Below are 16,396 nucleotides of genomic sequence, written 5' to 3'. Positions count from 1 at the left end.
GCATTTTTCTCTCATATTAAAATTATCAAGTTCTTCCTGACATTGTTTATGATAATAAAAACCTAGTTTTCAACCATTATGAATAATATATTAATAAATGTCATGTACCTGTGCTATATTAATTTACTTATATTTTGAATTTAGTAAGTTCTAAAGCAAATCATAACAACTTTCATATGATTATGATGCAAGTAACACAAAATTATTAGAATATGAGTTTGTGAAATGTATGAATATTTGTATCTATGTCATCATCCTAATTCTAGTATTGAAGACAAGGAGAGATGAAGCTTAAATCTTAGATTCTAATTGAAATTCCCATTGCATTCTTTGATGTTGTAATAAAAATATGCTAATTACCTGACAATAAACAATTTTGCTACTTGTCTGGTCACTGCTAAGAAAACAGATCCCGGATTCTTTTTATCTTTGTTAAAAAACACTATTATGGGGTTGCAGTTGTGTCTCAGTGGTAGAGCTCTCCCCTAACACTCATAAGCCACTGGGTTCAATCCTCAGCACCACATAAAAATAAAATAAAGGTCTTAAAGTATGAACACCTACAGCTAAAAATACATATTTTAAAAAATTATAATTTTTAAATATAATTTTAAGGATTATCACTTTAAAATCTATCCAACTGTATTTATTTCATTTCCTCAAATGACATGTTAAGAATTGCAGAAAATATTATGTTCATAAAACCTTTTCAACCCAATTGCCGTATCATAGTTCTTGCATGTAGAATACTTTATACAATTCAGTGCTACTAATGTCAAATTTCATTTGCTTTTTTGACTGCCAGCCAAAAAACCTAATCAATGTTACTTAGGTATTCATAACTTCAAAATTATTCTAAAATTATTTTAGGTGACAAATTAAAGTCATATTAGTTGTATTAGGGTAATTTACACACACACACACACACACACACACACACACACACGTCTGTCCACCCTTCCATCCATTCATCCCATGGGCTTGGTCCATGTAATTTCAATCTAGAAACTAAAAGCCAAAGCATGTTCACACCATGCAACATGGTATCTACTATCTACAAATACACAATTTACATTTGATACATTTGATTAACAGAAGATGTTAAGACATCTGGATGTATTTTGTGGACCATAATTTATATTAGCAAGGATTGTGGTTGAAATTATGAGATATTATGACTAGTAGATGGCACTGTATGACCAATGTAGTAGAATCAACTTCAAGGTAGGAAGAACTCATAAATTAAACCCAGGGACAGTGGAATCTGGACTTCTTGCTCACATAGCTCATCTGGAATAAACCTTAGGGGAAAAGGTCTTCAGTTTTCAAACAAAATAATCTTGGAAATTTTTCTTCCTTCAGAACTCTGGTTAGACCTGGCAATTTTATTGATTTTTCCTGAACTCTAATTTTGAAAGGCATTTTCCCCTTTTTGTACCGAGCTTATCACTACTAGGGCAGTGAAACTTCACATCCTCAAAGGCCTTTTGACATGTGCATCAGATGGTAGGTAAAAAACATCAGGATACTTGCTGCTTCCTTTTCAGCTGTAAAGTGGTGCTCATCTTCTATGGAGGTCTAAGTAGCTACTAACTCAAGATCAGATATAGAACATGATGTCTTTCTTATCTTACAGAAACAGAAAACTTTTACTACTTGGAAGGGGAACGATATGCTCTCCTTTGTGGCAACACAACAGATGCTGGGTGAGTGGTGCTAATGTTTTCTTCTATCAAGTCAGGAATATCCATCAATAGTACTTATTGAGTGATCATTTCTTTTATCACTGCTTCCCAGTTAATTACATTATCTCATTTTATTATCAAAGTCAAACTAAGAAGTTCTCTTACTCCCTTTGGGAGGTATATAACGAAATACTGCAGACTATGCAGCTTAAAATCAACGGAAATTTACTTCTTACAGTCCAGGAGGCTGAAAAGTTCTGATCAAAGCACCAGCAAATTTGTTATCTGGCAAGGGGCCACTTATTGGCTTATAGATATGTCTTTTTGCTATAAGACATTAATCATTTTTATGAGGCTTTGTGCTGACCTGAACATTTACTATAAACTTTACCCCTTAATGCAACCACTTGGGGGGTTAGAATTTTAGCATACAGATTTTGATCATATCAAAAGTATACATATGGTGGTAATAATTCAGTTTTACAGAAAGGCTGCATTCAAGGTCAAAAAGCTAACAGATTGAAGAGCTAGAACTTCAACTAGGGTCTGATCTTCTGTTTCCAGTGTGCTCTTACCTTAATGAGATAAAAAAAAAAAAAATACCAAGAAAGACAATCTAAATCTGTTCTTTGGCTGGAAGTTTTTAAAGAACAGACATATTAAAGATGTACTGTCATTTCACTTTTTATGTCTTATATGACTTTTAGGGTTAGAATTTACCTTAATATTGGGTTGGGGCTGTGGCTCAGCCGTAGAGCACTTGCCTCACATATGCAAGACCCTGGGTTCAATCCTCAGCACCACATAAAAATAAATAAATGAAATAAAGGTGCTGTGTCCAACTATAGCTAAAAAATAAATATTAAAAAAAGAACTTACCTTAATAAAATTGTTATTATTGAAACACTATTTATAAATAATTGATTAGTGAGATAACAAAGTTTTCATGTCTTATATTCCTATAATTTCAGATGGAGCAAATAAAAAAGTAGAAACAGGGCACTTCTCAGCATTGTTGAACTTGTGTGATCTCCCTGTGTTACTTTGCATAGTTGGAATGACTTGACTTCTATCCACAGGCTCAACTCTTTCTTAGGATCTGGGGCCCATATCCACAAAAGGCATAATTTCTGGGAAGTAGCATAAGTGTTATAGCTTAGTTAAGTTCGGGTGATTTAGACATTTTGTCACCTACTCAGCACAAATCATTGCATCCAGTACTGCTGGGCTTCCATATTATTCTCAAATTGAGCCCAAGAAACCATCTTGTATCTGTATATCCTACTTCAACTAGCTCTTCTTATGTACATCCCTAACTCAAATACCTGAAATGCATTTTGAAGGTACCTGGGGATTAATATATAGAACACAGTGATATATTTCAAGACAAGAAGACAATGTTATGGGATGTTTCACTTATACTGATCTTACTTGACTGCGTGGATAAACTACCTCATGAGTTAGTGACTAAATATAGCAATAAAAAGCTGATTTGCTCATATTCTGCAGGTCTGCAATTTAGAAAGCCTCAAAGTTGTGGCCCATTTGCAGAGTGCTTGCCTCACACATGTGAGGCACTGGATTCGATCCTCAGCGCCACATAAAAATAAACAAAAAAATAAATAAAGATATTGTGTTCATCTATAACTAAAAAGACTTTTTAAAAAAAGCACAAGTGCTTTTTAAACAACACTGCTTTGTTCCATTAATGAATATTAAAACATATGACACGACTAAATTCAAAATATTGTGGGAGGGAACTATTCAAGAGCTTGGCTAGAGAAAAGTAAGACTTATTGGGTCACTACTGTAATAATCTACCACAACATAAAAGTTTGAGGAGTCCCTAAAAGGAAAGAAAATTAATATTTAATCTGATTATTCTCCCCAAGTGCAAGTTCTGCTTATCAATTATTGATGTGATAAATGTTTTCTCACCCTTAAATAGCAGGATCTAAGAGTTTGAGGAGAGAGCATTTGAAAATTAAACTCTCCATCTTGGCATATTTATTTTATCAGTATCATTTTCTAACAGCTGTACTTTCATTTTGACTTTTGGATATTTCCCACTTAATTTTGGATAGCAAAGATAGAGTTAACACTATATTGTTATATTCTTGAAAATTGCCAAGGCATTTGATTTTTAAGTATTCTCACCATAAAAAATAATAAGTATGTGGGTAATACATATGTTAATTGGCTTGATTTAGCCATTTCACAATGTATACAGATTTCTAAACATGTTGTACCTGTAAATGATTACAATTTTTATTTGCTGTTTATAATAAATAAATTGATGCAAAAAATACAGTCTGAAAAATCCATTTTTTGAACCCCTTTTTATTTTAGCTTGATTAACAGTGTTCATGTGTATCAACTTAAAATCATATGCATTGTTTTGGCTATACATTTTTGGAGAGAAGACTAATTCTTGTGGAAAGGGGAGCCCATTACCATTCATGAACAAATGTTCTATATTTATGATTTGGCCATAGTCTGAATGTCACTAAGAGTAAGCAGTTTTTCTTTTCTTCATCTCCTTTAGTCAGTGTCCTGAAGGATATGTGTGTGTAAAAGCTGGCATAAATCCTGATCTTGGCTACACAAATTTTGACAACTTTGGGTGGGCTTTACTTGCCCTATTTCGATTAATGACTCAGGATTACCCTGAAGCACTTTATCACCAGGTAAGAACAGAGAACATGTTCATTACCCTTAAAATTGGGCCAAGACCTCTCTTCTAAAATAATGATCAAATGTAAAAAAAAAAAAAAAAACCTTATTATATTTTGATGTAGAGAATAATTTAAAGACAGAAGAAAAGAAAACCAGAATTAGTGAATGTCAAATTCTAAACTGGCTGTCATGCCAGGTCTGCTTTTGTATGTGATATCTTATTTAATCTTTAAAACAATCTGTTCCCAACTACGATGGCTTCATTTAAAATTCTTTCAATGGTGTTGACATGATACAAATTAAGTAGAAACCACACTTCAAATTTTGAATTTTGATCTTTTCCCCAGCTTGTGATATGTGGTTTGAATACTTCATGCTGGGCAGCGGTAGCTAGATACAGCTCCCCAGAGGGCCATGCCATCAAGGGGGATACAACCAATACTGTATGGTTGTACTGTGGTGTTAGGCTATGCAGTTCAGTAGGTTGGGTGTACTAAGTGTCACATTTAGGACTTGTGATGCTTTCAAAGTGTGATGAGTTAATTGCGAAGTGATCTCATCTTAAGTTGAGTAGCACCTCTGCTTTTTATGAGACACTGAGATTCAGATAGACTAGGCAATCTTCCCACATCAGATGTCCCTGCTAGAGCTCGCTCTCCTGCTCCAAAGCCTGTGATATTTACCCCTTTGATATTAATTAAGAGCATTTCTAGATAATTCTCTAGTCAAAATATTTTAAGCCTATGAAATTACCATGTATTAAACAAATATTTTGAATGCAAACAGTGTACTGTTTCTTTTTATTCTTCTATTTCTTTTTTTTAAATTTTATTTTATTTATTTTTTATTGGTTGTTCACAACATTACAAAGCTCTTAACATATCATATTTCATACATTAGATTCAAGTGGGTTATGAACTCCCAATTTTTACCCCAAATGCAGATTGCAGAATATTCTTCTATTTCATCTCATTCCACTTTGATACTAATTCTTGCTCCAGTTACAATAACAGAAGGCTTGCTCCTATGAGATTTAAACTCCAAATTCTAAGAATTCATCTTCAGACCTAATTATATATGTGACACAGATTCTCAGAAATGTACAATATTCATTAAAATGGAGGATCGGTTTTTCTTTAATGATAAGTACCATCACATTAGAAAATGAAAATTAATTTCAAATCAACATAGTTAATAGCAAATATAGTAAACTAGTACAAATTACTCTAAATTCTGAAGGTATTTATTGGTCATAGAGACCTTTATTTTTTCAAACATCCACATATGCCAGGTGTGGTAGTGCACATCTTCAATCCCAGCTACTCTGGAGACTAAGGCAGGAGTATGACAAATTTAAGGCCTGCCTCAAAATAAAAAAGACCCTGTCTCAAAATTAAAAATAAGGACTGCAACACATGGTGGCAGGTGCTTGGAATCCCAGCATCTCAGAAGGCTAAGGCAGGAGGATCACAAATTCAAGGCCAGTCTCAGCATCATAGTGAGATCTTATCTCCCAAATAAGTAAGTAAAGAAGAACAAAGGAGCCTGGTGTGGTGGCACATGCTTATAATCCCACAGGCTCAGGAAACTGAGGCAGGAAGATCTCAAGTTCAAAACCAACCTCAGCAACTCAGCAAGGCTCTAAGCAACTTAGAAAGAATAAAAAAGGGCTAGGGATATGACTCAGTGACTAAGCACCTCTGGGTTCAATCCCTGATAACAACAACAAAAAAGACAGGTGATTTACTTCAGTGGTAGAACATCCCTGGGTTTGATTACCAGTATCAAAAAATAAGAATATAAAAATAAATAAATAAATAAATAAATAGGGCCGGGGATGTAGCTTATTGGGAAAACACACCTGGGTTCAATCCCTAGTACTGCAAACAACAACAAAACTTACACACATCCTATGCTTAGTTTGATTGACAAGATAAATTATGGGAAGTATTGTACGTATATATGTGTCATTAATAATAATATAATAATGTATTTTAGGCATAAAGGTTCAAAATATATTATCAAATGGAAATCAAATAGACTACACATGCATGTAATATAATTGCATTTGTGAAAAAAGAAATACAGGGGCTGGGGATGTGGCTCAAGCGGTAGCACGCTTGCCTGGCATGCGTGCGGCCCGGGTTCGATCCTCAGCACCACATACCAACAAAGATGTTGTGTCCGCCGAGAACTAAAAAATAAATATTAAAAAAATTCTCTCTCTCTCTCTCTCTCTCTCTCCCCCCCCCACTCTCTCTTTAAAAAAAAAAAAAAAAGAAATACAGGAAAATATTACAAATGATATCTTTTTCTTTAAAAAAACTGTTTTTCAAATTTTGCTAATTTAATATTTTTATTGTTATCTCCTAACATTTTTGACAAGTATTGATGCTTTTTCCATAATACCAGGAACTTTTTATTTCTAAAATAAAATTGGCATGTTATCCTCCTTCTAAAATTCCTTTAGTGGTTTCTAAATGTCCATGGAATGAAGTTCGAAGTCCCTGTGCATGACACATAGTGCCCCTTCAGATCTAGTTTCTACATACTCGTCCAGATTTATCTTTTGGCAATATATCAGTATGTACTGTCTACTCTGTTTGAGTATATATATGTACATATATACTTTTTATATAATTATTTCTCCTAATTATATTTCTCATAATTCCTTGTTTCCATAAATGATGTGCCCTGTGCCTAAATTTTAGTCTCCTATAATCTGCCTTCAGTCTCTTGCTACAAACTCAGATGATAGGTACACAATAAATGATAGCTATACTGTTAAACAGAACTCTATTCCATAATAGTGGCCCCTATTTTGTTCTTTTCTGTTCTCCCTAAATTAATTAAATTATTTAATTCATCCTTTTGTTTTGAAGTATATATTTTATATCATATATATATATATATATATATATATATATATATATATATGAAAATTTTTCTTTCTTCAGGTAGAGCCAGTACTTAAGCTGTCTTGTGATTATACTGTACTTATTACTAAATTATTTTCATATTACAATTTCATTGCTCATTTTAAAATAGGAGAATACAGAAAGATGAGTAACATGTCCTCATTTTTTCCTGCATTCTACTTCTTCTTAGATTCTTTATGCTTCTGGGAAGATCTACATGATATTTTTTGTTGTGGTCAGCTTTTGGTTTGCCTTTTATTTGGCAAGTTTGTTCTTGGGCATACTTGCCATGGCCTATGAAGAAGGAAAGCATGCAACTGATGAAAAATCTAAGGAGGAACCAACATTTCAACAGCCTATAAGCAAACTTCAAGAAGGAAGCGAAGAAGCTGAGGTATAACTTTTTTATGCTTCTGAGAATCACAGTTCTGGAGGTATTTTCTCAAGGTCTTGGAATATATTGCTTTCTGATAGATGCCCTTATCTCTGTGTGAATATGATCAAAAAATCAAAATGGGTTTCATAACAGGAATTGAAATATGAATTTCCTTTCTTGATACATTATAATCAGAATGACCAACATGTTTTAATATTTAATTTGTATACTTTCTGTTTCAAAATTTGCATTGCTGCTGATGATAAACTATGGAGATTATATGTCTTTAGAACTGTAATTCTCCCAATACAGCTACACTTTACTGATTTAAACTTGGTTCACAGAGAACATCAGAATTAACTTTGGAAAATGCCTATGTCCAACTTAAAAGTGATAGTCTATCATAACTTAGAAAGTATGAAGCACTAAAAGAATGGATAAGAACACAGTACCAAAATCACAGAAAGAGAAAATTTTTGACTTTCTACCTCCTTCAAAGAGGAAATAAACTGTGCCTCATAATTATAGGGAATTAATTTACCCATGGAATAATTAAATAGTTCAGTAGTAAAAACTAAAAATATTTTGCCCTAATTTTTAATTAATGTTGCATTTGAATATTTTTCCAGGTTACTAGCCTCATAGCAAAAAATTTCAGTCTGTGAATTTGAAAGTCCCGATGGAGTAACATTAATGAAGCTGTGGGAAATCAATTTTTAAAATCTTAATAGTGCTAAAAGTGTTCTAAAAAGAAAAGGACTGAGGGGGCTCGGGCTGGGGCTCAGTGGCATGTGTGAGGCACTGGGTTTGATTCTCAGCACCACATATAAATAAATAAATAAAAAAAGGTCTACCAATAACTAAAAAAAAAATAAAAAGAAAAGAAAAAAGAAAAGAAAAGAAAAGAAAAGAAAAGAAAGAAAGAAAGAAAGAAAGAAAGAAAGAAAGAAAGAAAGAAAGAAAGAAAGAGAACTGAAGAAAGCCACCAGAAATACTTTTTGTTATTTTTCAGGAACTCTCACAGCTCTTCCCTTTTCTAGGAGATGAGAAAAGGGTCTTGACTAAAGCAGAGGACGAAGCATAGAGAGGAGCCATACCTGGAAACTCTTCCATATTAAGCTGATAAGACACAGGGAAAAGGAAAGAGCCAACATATACTCTGACACCAAACTGGATGTGTAGGGCTGGTAGTGTGGTTCATTAATAACAAAGTTCCCTTCTAAATCCAAAAGGGGGCAGTGTTATCTCTCCCAAAGATATAAATGTTTTGTTAAGCCACCATTAGTGGTAGAAGCTCCAGAAAATCACCATACCCAAAGGTGGAGCCTAAATGACAGGATGTGGGGTCATATCCAATGGCTTGATAGATAGTTGTGTCTGTAACGCATGTACCCTTGAACATGAAGCAATTATGAACTCTGTGAAGAAAACATGTATAAAAAGCAGGCTATTAACACTCATGAGTAAGTCACAGAAAAACAAATTACAGAAGCTGTTTTTGTCCAAAAATGAGTCCCAGGTCCTTCGGATTGAATGATTAGTGTCTGAATGGTATGCTGAATATGTAATTTGTTCTGAAGTGGCATTTCAGGATCTCAAGGACTTGTGGGTACCCACAAATGTATCCAAGAGTAGAACAATAGTCCTCTTATCCCAAGATGAAATGCTCTATTAGCTCTGATTATGAAAGAACTGAATATTTCCCAATATCTCCTCTCACTTTGCTACTTGGGATTATATAAAGCCTTCCTGGTTTTAATTAAAATCTTTCAATTTTAAAGATCTTCTTTTCCTGGAAGATGCTTAGAACTTTTGGTCATGCAGGGTTTTCTGGGAAGTAAGAGTAAAAAAAAAACAAAAAAACATTTTCTTAAGACTTATTTTATTTTATATAAAAGAAAACACAGGGAGAGAAGAATCTAAAATGTAATATACCAAGGATTCTTTAGGTGACTAATGTGATTAAAGAACAGTTAGATTCCAATTCCAATGCTGGAATTATAGGGAGATGGATTAGATTCTTCATATTACCATATTATAGGAAAGATGCAGGTCATATTGCTATCAGATAAATATGTAGATTTATGTATTTATATAATAGGTTTCAATTCATTTCAGCCACTTAATAGATGTATGATATTTGTGAAGTCCACTATCCTTGCTAAATTTTTTTTATATATCAAATATATATGATTACAGTATCTGTCTTATTAGTAGTTGGGAATTCCAAATTTGTCATGTTTAGATGATATTAGGCAACATAAAAATTTTATAAGGAAATATTAATAAAATTATAATAACATGTCAGTATCAAAGATAGCTTTTAACCATACTATCACACACAACAATCCACTTAAAACACTTGATCATTATAGAAAAAAATCTGTCTTTGAGTAAACCTCACATTTCAGATGTAGATTTTTATAACAATATAATATTCATATCATGTGACAGGTATTGTTCATTTACTGTGTGTCAAATTCTATGAAGATGATTTGTATACGTGATAACATTACCCACATGGCAACCTTTTGAGTCATAGAAATTATCATAAAATCTTATATGAGAAAATTGAGTTTTAGTCTCCAAAGAAGAAAATGTAGAACAAGCCACAATATAAACCCAATATTTAAATTCTTATAGTTGTACACTATCAACTTTAACTCATATGGAATAAAGATTATAAAGAGCCAATGGCCACCATTGTCCCAGTGAAGAAATGTTCATTAATACAAAATTCTTAAGTCTTTGACTGTATGTTTGCATAATTAAAACAACATGAGCAGTGATAATATTAACAGCCAATAAAGTTAATCATTAGCCTGTGTGACAGATATATTACCTGTCCTCCGGAATTCTCAAGTTTAATCCTTATTGTTCCCACTATTAGTGTGATCTATACTCACTGGTATCAGGTTTCTCTAAATTGAGGAGAACCCATCATTCTCCACTTCTCTGCCTTTTCTGGAGGGCCAATGCAGACACTGTCATTCCTCCAGTTACACAGTCTGCAGGTAAAACTTTCCTACTGTTTGCTACTGGCAAAACCTCAGGAAGAAAGTCAGACACTTAAAACTGCAGTAAACCGGGTGCAGTGGTATATGCCTGCAATCCCAGCAGCTAGAGAGTTTGAGGAAGGAGGATGGAGAGTTTAAAGCCAGCCTCAGCAAAATCAAGGTGATAAACAACTCAGGGAGACCCTGTCTCTAAATAAAACACAAAATAGGGTTGGAGATGGGGCTCAGTGGGGTCAAGTGCCCCTGAGTTCAATCCCTAGTACCCCCAAAAAATAAAAAAATAAAAAACTATAGTATTTTAAATATTTTAAAAAATATTTTCACATCTAAGCCAACATCATGTAGCTCAAGTAAGTAATTAATTTAAAGCATTATTCCAACTCAACTAAGAAATGGAGATGAAAAACTTTTAATAAATACAAATACAGTGTTTATCTTCATAAAGCTAGTGCTTCGTGGGAAAATAAACTATAAAATTGACACAAACATAAAATTGTATCTCTGGAACACAAAATGAGGACGAGTAGGAAACACAATGCCCAATGTACATTATACTCTTGCTGAGATCCTAGTTAAATCTAGTCAGCCTTTTGGTATATTCTTTTGCCTTTATTAATGAAAGACAGGAGAAAGAAGCACCTATTAAATTGTACTGAAAGGATACAGTATGTCTAATAAAGAATTGGATAACTCTATATACTAGAAGTGACCCCGTATCTTTAAAAAATAAGTCATATTAGAGAAAATAAATAAAAATCACAAGATAGTTCATAAAAATCAAAGATAGTTAATAAATCTCCCAAAGAAATATAGTATATTGACCTTGCTTGTATTTGATTTGAACAATTCAACTACAGTGGAATGTTTTTGAGCAATGAAAGAAAACTGAGTATGATCTAGGTGTTAGATATTAGAGAATTACCAATTTGCTGATCCTCTTAATGGTACTGTGATATATGTCTTTTTAAAAGGTTTTTCTGAAAATTATGTGATGTCTGAATTTTATTTTAAATATTTCAGAAAAAAAAACTAAAGTGAAAATAAATGAAATAAATTGTTGGGGTGGATACTGGATACATTGCTATTCATTGTATTATCCCCTGTTTTTAAAAAATATTAATTCAAATGGGACAAGTCCAATAAAGCAGAGGGACATGGTGCTTTGAGAGCCTTTAATAAATGATGTCTGAGTCAGCAAAGGTTTTTATAAGAAACTGGCACTTGAGCAGAGAGGTGGAAGGGAGCATCCACAGTAAGGGGAAGGAGGGAGCAGGATGAATCAGAGGATTAGAAGGGCCTTTGTGGCTTCATGAGGAGAGCAAGTCCATGATGAGCAGGCCGGATATTCAGAGATAAGTGCAGGAAGTAGGCCAGTGTTCCTCCTTATTCATAATTCTCCAGCAAAGAAAATTTAAACCAGTTATGAAAAGAAGAATCCTTGCCCCTTTTCCCAGTCTAATCATGATGTAGGACTGTTTAAAGTTCAGGCAAATGATAACTTCGATTTTGTGTAATAAGGAAATCAACTCTTAAATTTAAAAAAAAAAATAGCTAGTGCATTGTAAATAACTATATCCTTACTAGTTAGCCAAATTGTGGGCATTCATTCAATGTTTGTAAGAAGCTCAGTCAAGGTAAACATATTACTAACCTTGTATGTGGTTAATTCTTTTTATATTCTAAAATATCTTCATAGTTCAGGCTAAATTAATAAAAAATTGAGCCTCGACTATATAGCAGTAACATTCTTTTTTTTTTTAAGCTTTAGCTCAATTCTTTTTTTTTTTAATTTTTTTTTAAATTTTTTATTGATTATTTAAAGCATTACATAGCTCATGATATATCATCTTTCATACATTAGACTCAAATTGTGTTTTGAACTCCAATTTTCACCCCAAATATAGATTGCAGAATCACATCTGTTACATATTCACATTTTTACATAATGCCATATTAGTGTCTGTTGTATTCTGCTACCTTTCCTAACCCCTACTATCCCCCCTCCCCTCCCCTCCCCTCCCATCTTCCCTCTCTATCTCCCCTGCTGTTGTTCAATTCTCTCCCTTTTTTTTCCCTCCCCCTTGCCCCTCATAGCCTCTTATAATTTTATGTATCCTTGAAGGTCTCCTACCATTTCCATATGCTTTCCCTTCTCTCTCCGTTTCTCTCCCCCCATTCGTCTTTGTTTACTGCAGTCTTTTCCACATGCTCTTCCTTCCTGTTCTGTTCTTAGTTGTTCTCTTTATATCAAAGCAGACATTTGGCATTTGTTTTTTAGGGCTTGGCTAGCTTCACTTAGCATAATCTGCTCTAATGCCATCCATTTCCCTGCAAATTCTATGATTTTGTCATTTCTTAGTGCTGCATAATATTCCATTGTGTATGGATGCCACATTTTCTTTATCCATTCATCTATTGAAGGGCATCTAGGTTGGTTCCACAGTCTAGCTATTGTGAATTGTGCCGCTATAATCATTGATGCAGCCGTATCCCTATAGTGCGCTCTTTTAAGGTCCTCAGGGAATAGTCCGAGAAGTGCAATAGCTGGGTCAAATGGTGGTTCCATTCCCAGCTTTCCCAGGAATCTCCATACTGCTTTCCAAATTGGCCTCACCATTTTGCAGCCCCACCAGCAGTGTACAAGTGTACCTTTTTCCCCACATCCCCGCCAACACTTGTTGTTGTTTGACTTCATAATGGCTGCCAATCTTACTGGAGTGAGATGGTATCTTAGGATGGTTTTGATTTGCATTTCTCTGATTGCTAGAGATGGTGAGCATTTTTTCATGAACTTGTTGATTGATTGTATGTCCTCCTCTGAGAAGTGTCTGTTGAGGTCCTTGGCCCATTTGTTAATTGGGTTATTTGTTATCTTATTGTTTAATTTTTTGAGTTCTTTGTACATTCTGGATATTAGGGCTCTATCGGAGGTGTGGGGGGTAAAGATTTGTTCCCAGGATGTAGGCTCTCTATTTACCTCTTTTATTGTTTCTCTTGCTGAGAAAAAACTTTTTAGTTTAAGTAAGTCCCATTTGTTTATTCTGGTTGTTAACTCTTGGGCTATGGGTGTCCTATTAAGGAATTTGGAGCCCGACCCCACAATTTGTAGATCGTAGCCAACTTTTTCTTCTATCAGACGCAGTGTCTCTGATTTGATATCTAGCTCCCTGATCCATTTTGAGTTAATTTTTGTGGATGGCGAGAGAAAGGGATTCAATTTCATTTTGTTGCATATGGATTTCCAATTTTCCCAGCACCATTTGTTGAAGATGCTATCCTTCCTCCATTGCATGCTTTTAGCCCCTTTATCAAATATAAGATAGTTGTAACTTTGTGGATTAGTCTCTGTGTCTTCTATTCTGTACCATTGGTCCACCCGCCTGTTTTGGTACCAGTACCATGCTGTTTTTGTTACTATTGCTTTGTAGTACAGTTTGACCTCTGGTATCGCTATACCTCCAGATTCACACTTCCTGCTTAGAATTGCTTTTGCTATTCTGGGTCTTTTGTTTTTCCATATGAATTTCATGATTGCTTTGTCTATTTCTACAAGAAATGCCGTTGGTATTTTGATTGGCATCGCATTAAACCTATAGAGAACTTTGGGTAATATCGCCATTTTGATGATGTTAGTTCTGCCTATCCATGAACAGGGTACATTTTTCCATCTTCTGAGATCTTCTTCTATCTCTCTCTTTAGGGTTCTGTAGTTTTCATTGTATAAATCTTTCACCTCTTTTGTTAGGTTGATACCCAAGTATCTTATTTTCTTTGAGGATATTGTGAATGGAGTGGTTTTCTTTATTTCCATTTCAGAAGTTTTGTTGCTGATATATAGGAATGCCTTTGATTTATGCGTGTTGATTTTATAACCTGCCACTTTGCTGAATTCATTTATTAACTCTAGCAGCTTCTTTGTAGACTCTTTTGGGTCTGTTAAGTATATTATCATGTCATCCGCAAATAGCGATAGTTTAATTTCTTCTTTTCCTATTTTTATGCCTTTAATTTCTTTTGTCTGTCTAATTGCTCTGGCTAGTACTTCGAGAACTAAATTGAATAGAAGTGGTGATAGAGGGCATCCCTGTCTTGTTCCAGATTTTAGAGGGAATGCCTTCAATTTTTCTCCATTCAGAATGATGCTAGCCTGAGGCTTAGCATAGATAGCTTTTACAATGTTGAGGTAAGTTCCTGTTATCCCTAGTTTTTCTAGTGTTTTGAACATAAAGGGATGCTGTACTTTGTCAAATGCTTTTTCTGCATCCATTGAGATGATCATGTGGTTCTTGTCTTTAAGTCTATTGATGTGGTGGAGAGCATTTATTGATTTCCGTATATTGAACCATCCTTGCATCCCAGGAATGAATCCTACTTGATCATGGTGCACAAGTTTTCTGATATGTTTTTGTATTCGATTCGCCAGAATTTTATTGAGAATTTTTGCATCCAAGTTCATTAGAGATATTGGTCTGTAGTTTTCTTTCTTTGAAGTATCTTTGTCTGGTTTTGGGATCAAAGTGATGTTGGCCTCATAGAATGAATTTGGAAGAGCTCCTTCTTTTTCTATTTCTTGAAATAGCTTGAAAAGTATTGGTATTAATTCTTCTTTGAAGGTTTTGTAGAACTCCGCTGTATACCCATCTGGTCCAGGGCTTTTCTTAGTTGGTAGTCTTTTGATGGCTTCTTCTATTTCTTCTTTTGTTATTGGTCTGTTTAAATTGTGTGTGTCTTCCTGTCTCAATCTGGGCAATTCATATGCCTTAAGAAATTTATCGATATCTTCGTTATCTTCTATTTTATTGGAATATAGGGTTTCAAAATACTTTCTAATTATCTTCTGTATTTCTGTAGTGTCTGTTGTGATATTGCCTTTTTCATCCCGTATGTTAGTAATTTGAGTTCTCTCTCTTCTTCTTTTCGTTAGCGTGGCTAAGGGCTTGTCTATCTTATTTATTTTTTCAAAGAACCAACTTTTAGTTTTATCTATTTTTTCAATGGTTTCTTTTGTTTCAATTTCATTGATTTCTGCTCTAATTTTAATTATTTCTTGTCTTCTACTACATTTGCTGTTGTTTTGCTCTTCCTTTTCTAGATTTTTGAGGTGTTGTGTGAGTTCATTTATTTGTTGGTTTTTTCTTTTTTTGAGGTAAGAACTCCAAGAAATGAATTTCCCTCTTAAAACTGCTTTCATTGTGTCCCATAAATTCCGGTATGTTGTGTCTGTGTTATCATTTGACTCTAAGAATTTTTTCATCTCCTCCTTTATGTCTTCTATAACCCACTGATCATTCAATAACATATTGTTCATTTTCCATGTGATGTAGGATTTTTCCTTCCTTCTTTTATCATTGATTTCCAATTTTATTCCATTATGGTCAGATATGGTGCATGGTATTATCTCCACGCCTTTATATTTACTAAGAGTTGTCTTATGGCATAATATATGGTCTATCTTTGAGTAGGATCCATGTGCTGCTGAGAAGAACGTGTATCCACTTGATGATGGTTGATATATTCTATATATGTCGGTTAAGTCTAGATTATTGATTGTGCTGTTGAGTTTTATAGTTTCTTTATTCAGTTTTTGTCTAGAGGATCTGTCTAATGGCGAGAGCGGTGTGTTGAAGTCACCCATAATTATTGTGTTGTGGTCTATTTGACTCTTGAACTTGAGGAGAGTTTGTTTTATGAACGTTGCAGCTCCATTGTTGGGTGCATACAAAT

General features: G+C 34.0%; 1 protein-coding gene across 3 annotated transcripts in view; it reads left to right on the top strand.

Moving 5' to 3' along the window:
* The window catches only part of SCN7A (sodium voltage-gated channel alpha subunit 7), a 94,222-nt gene that overhangs the window by 40,185 nt on the left and 37,641 nt on the right, over nucleotides 1-16,396 (top strand). For all 3 annotated transcript variants that reach the window (XM_081261258.1, XM_081261259.1, XM_081261257.1), the window contains exons 8-10: nucleotides 1,637-1,706; nucleotides 4,231-4,372; nucleotides 7,470-7,673. In XM_081261258.1, coding sequence (XP_081117384.1) covers nucleotides 1,637-1,706; nucleotides 4,231-4,372; nucleotides 7,470-7,673 — 416 coding nt within the window. The remainder of the gene's footprint in view (nucleotides 1-1,636; nucleotides 1,707-4,230; nucleotides 4,373-7,469; nucleotides 7,674-16,396) is intronic.

This window comes from Spermophilus citellus, assembly GCF_964194105.1.
Source record: "Spermophilus citellus genome assembly, chromosome: 11".
Taxonomy (NCBI): Eukaryota; Metazoa; Chordata; class Mammalia; order Rodentia; family Sciuridae; genus Spermophilus; species Spermophilus citellus.
This window is presented reverse-complemented; position numbering and strand designations above follow the sequence as displayed.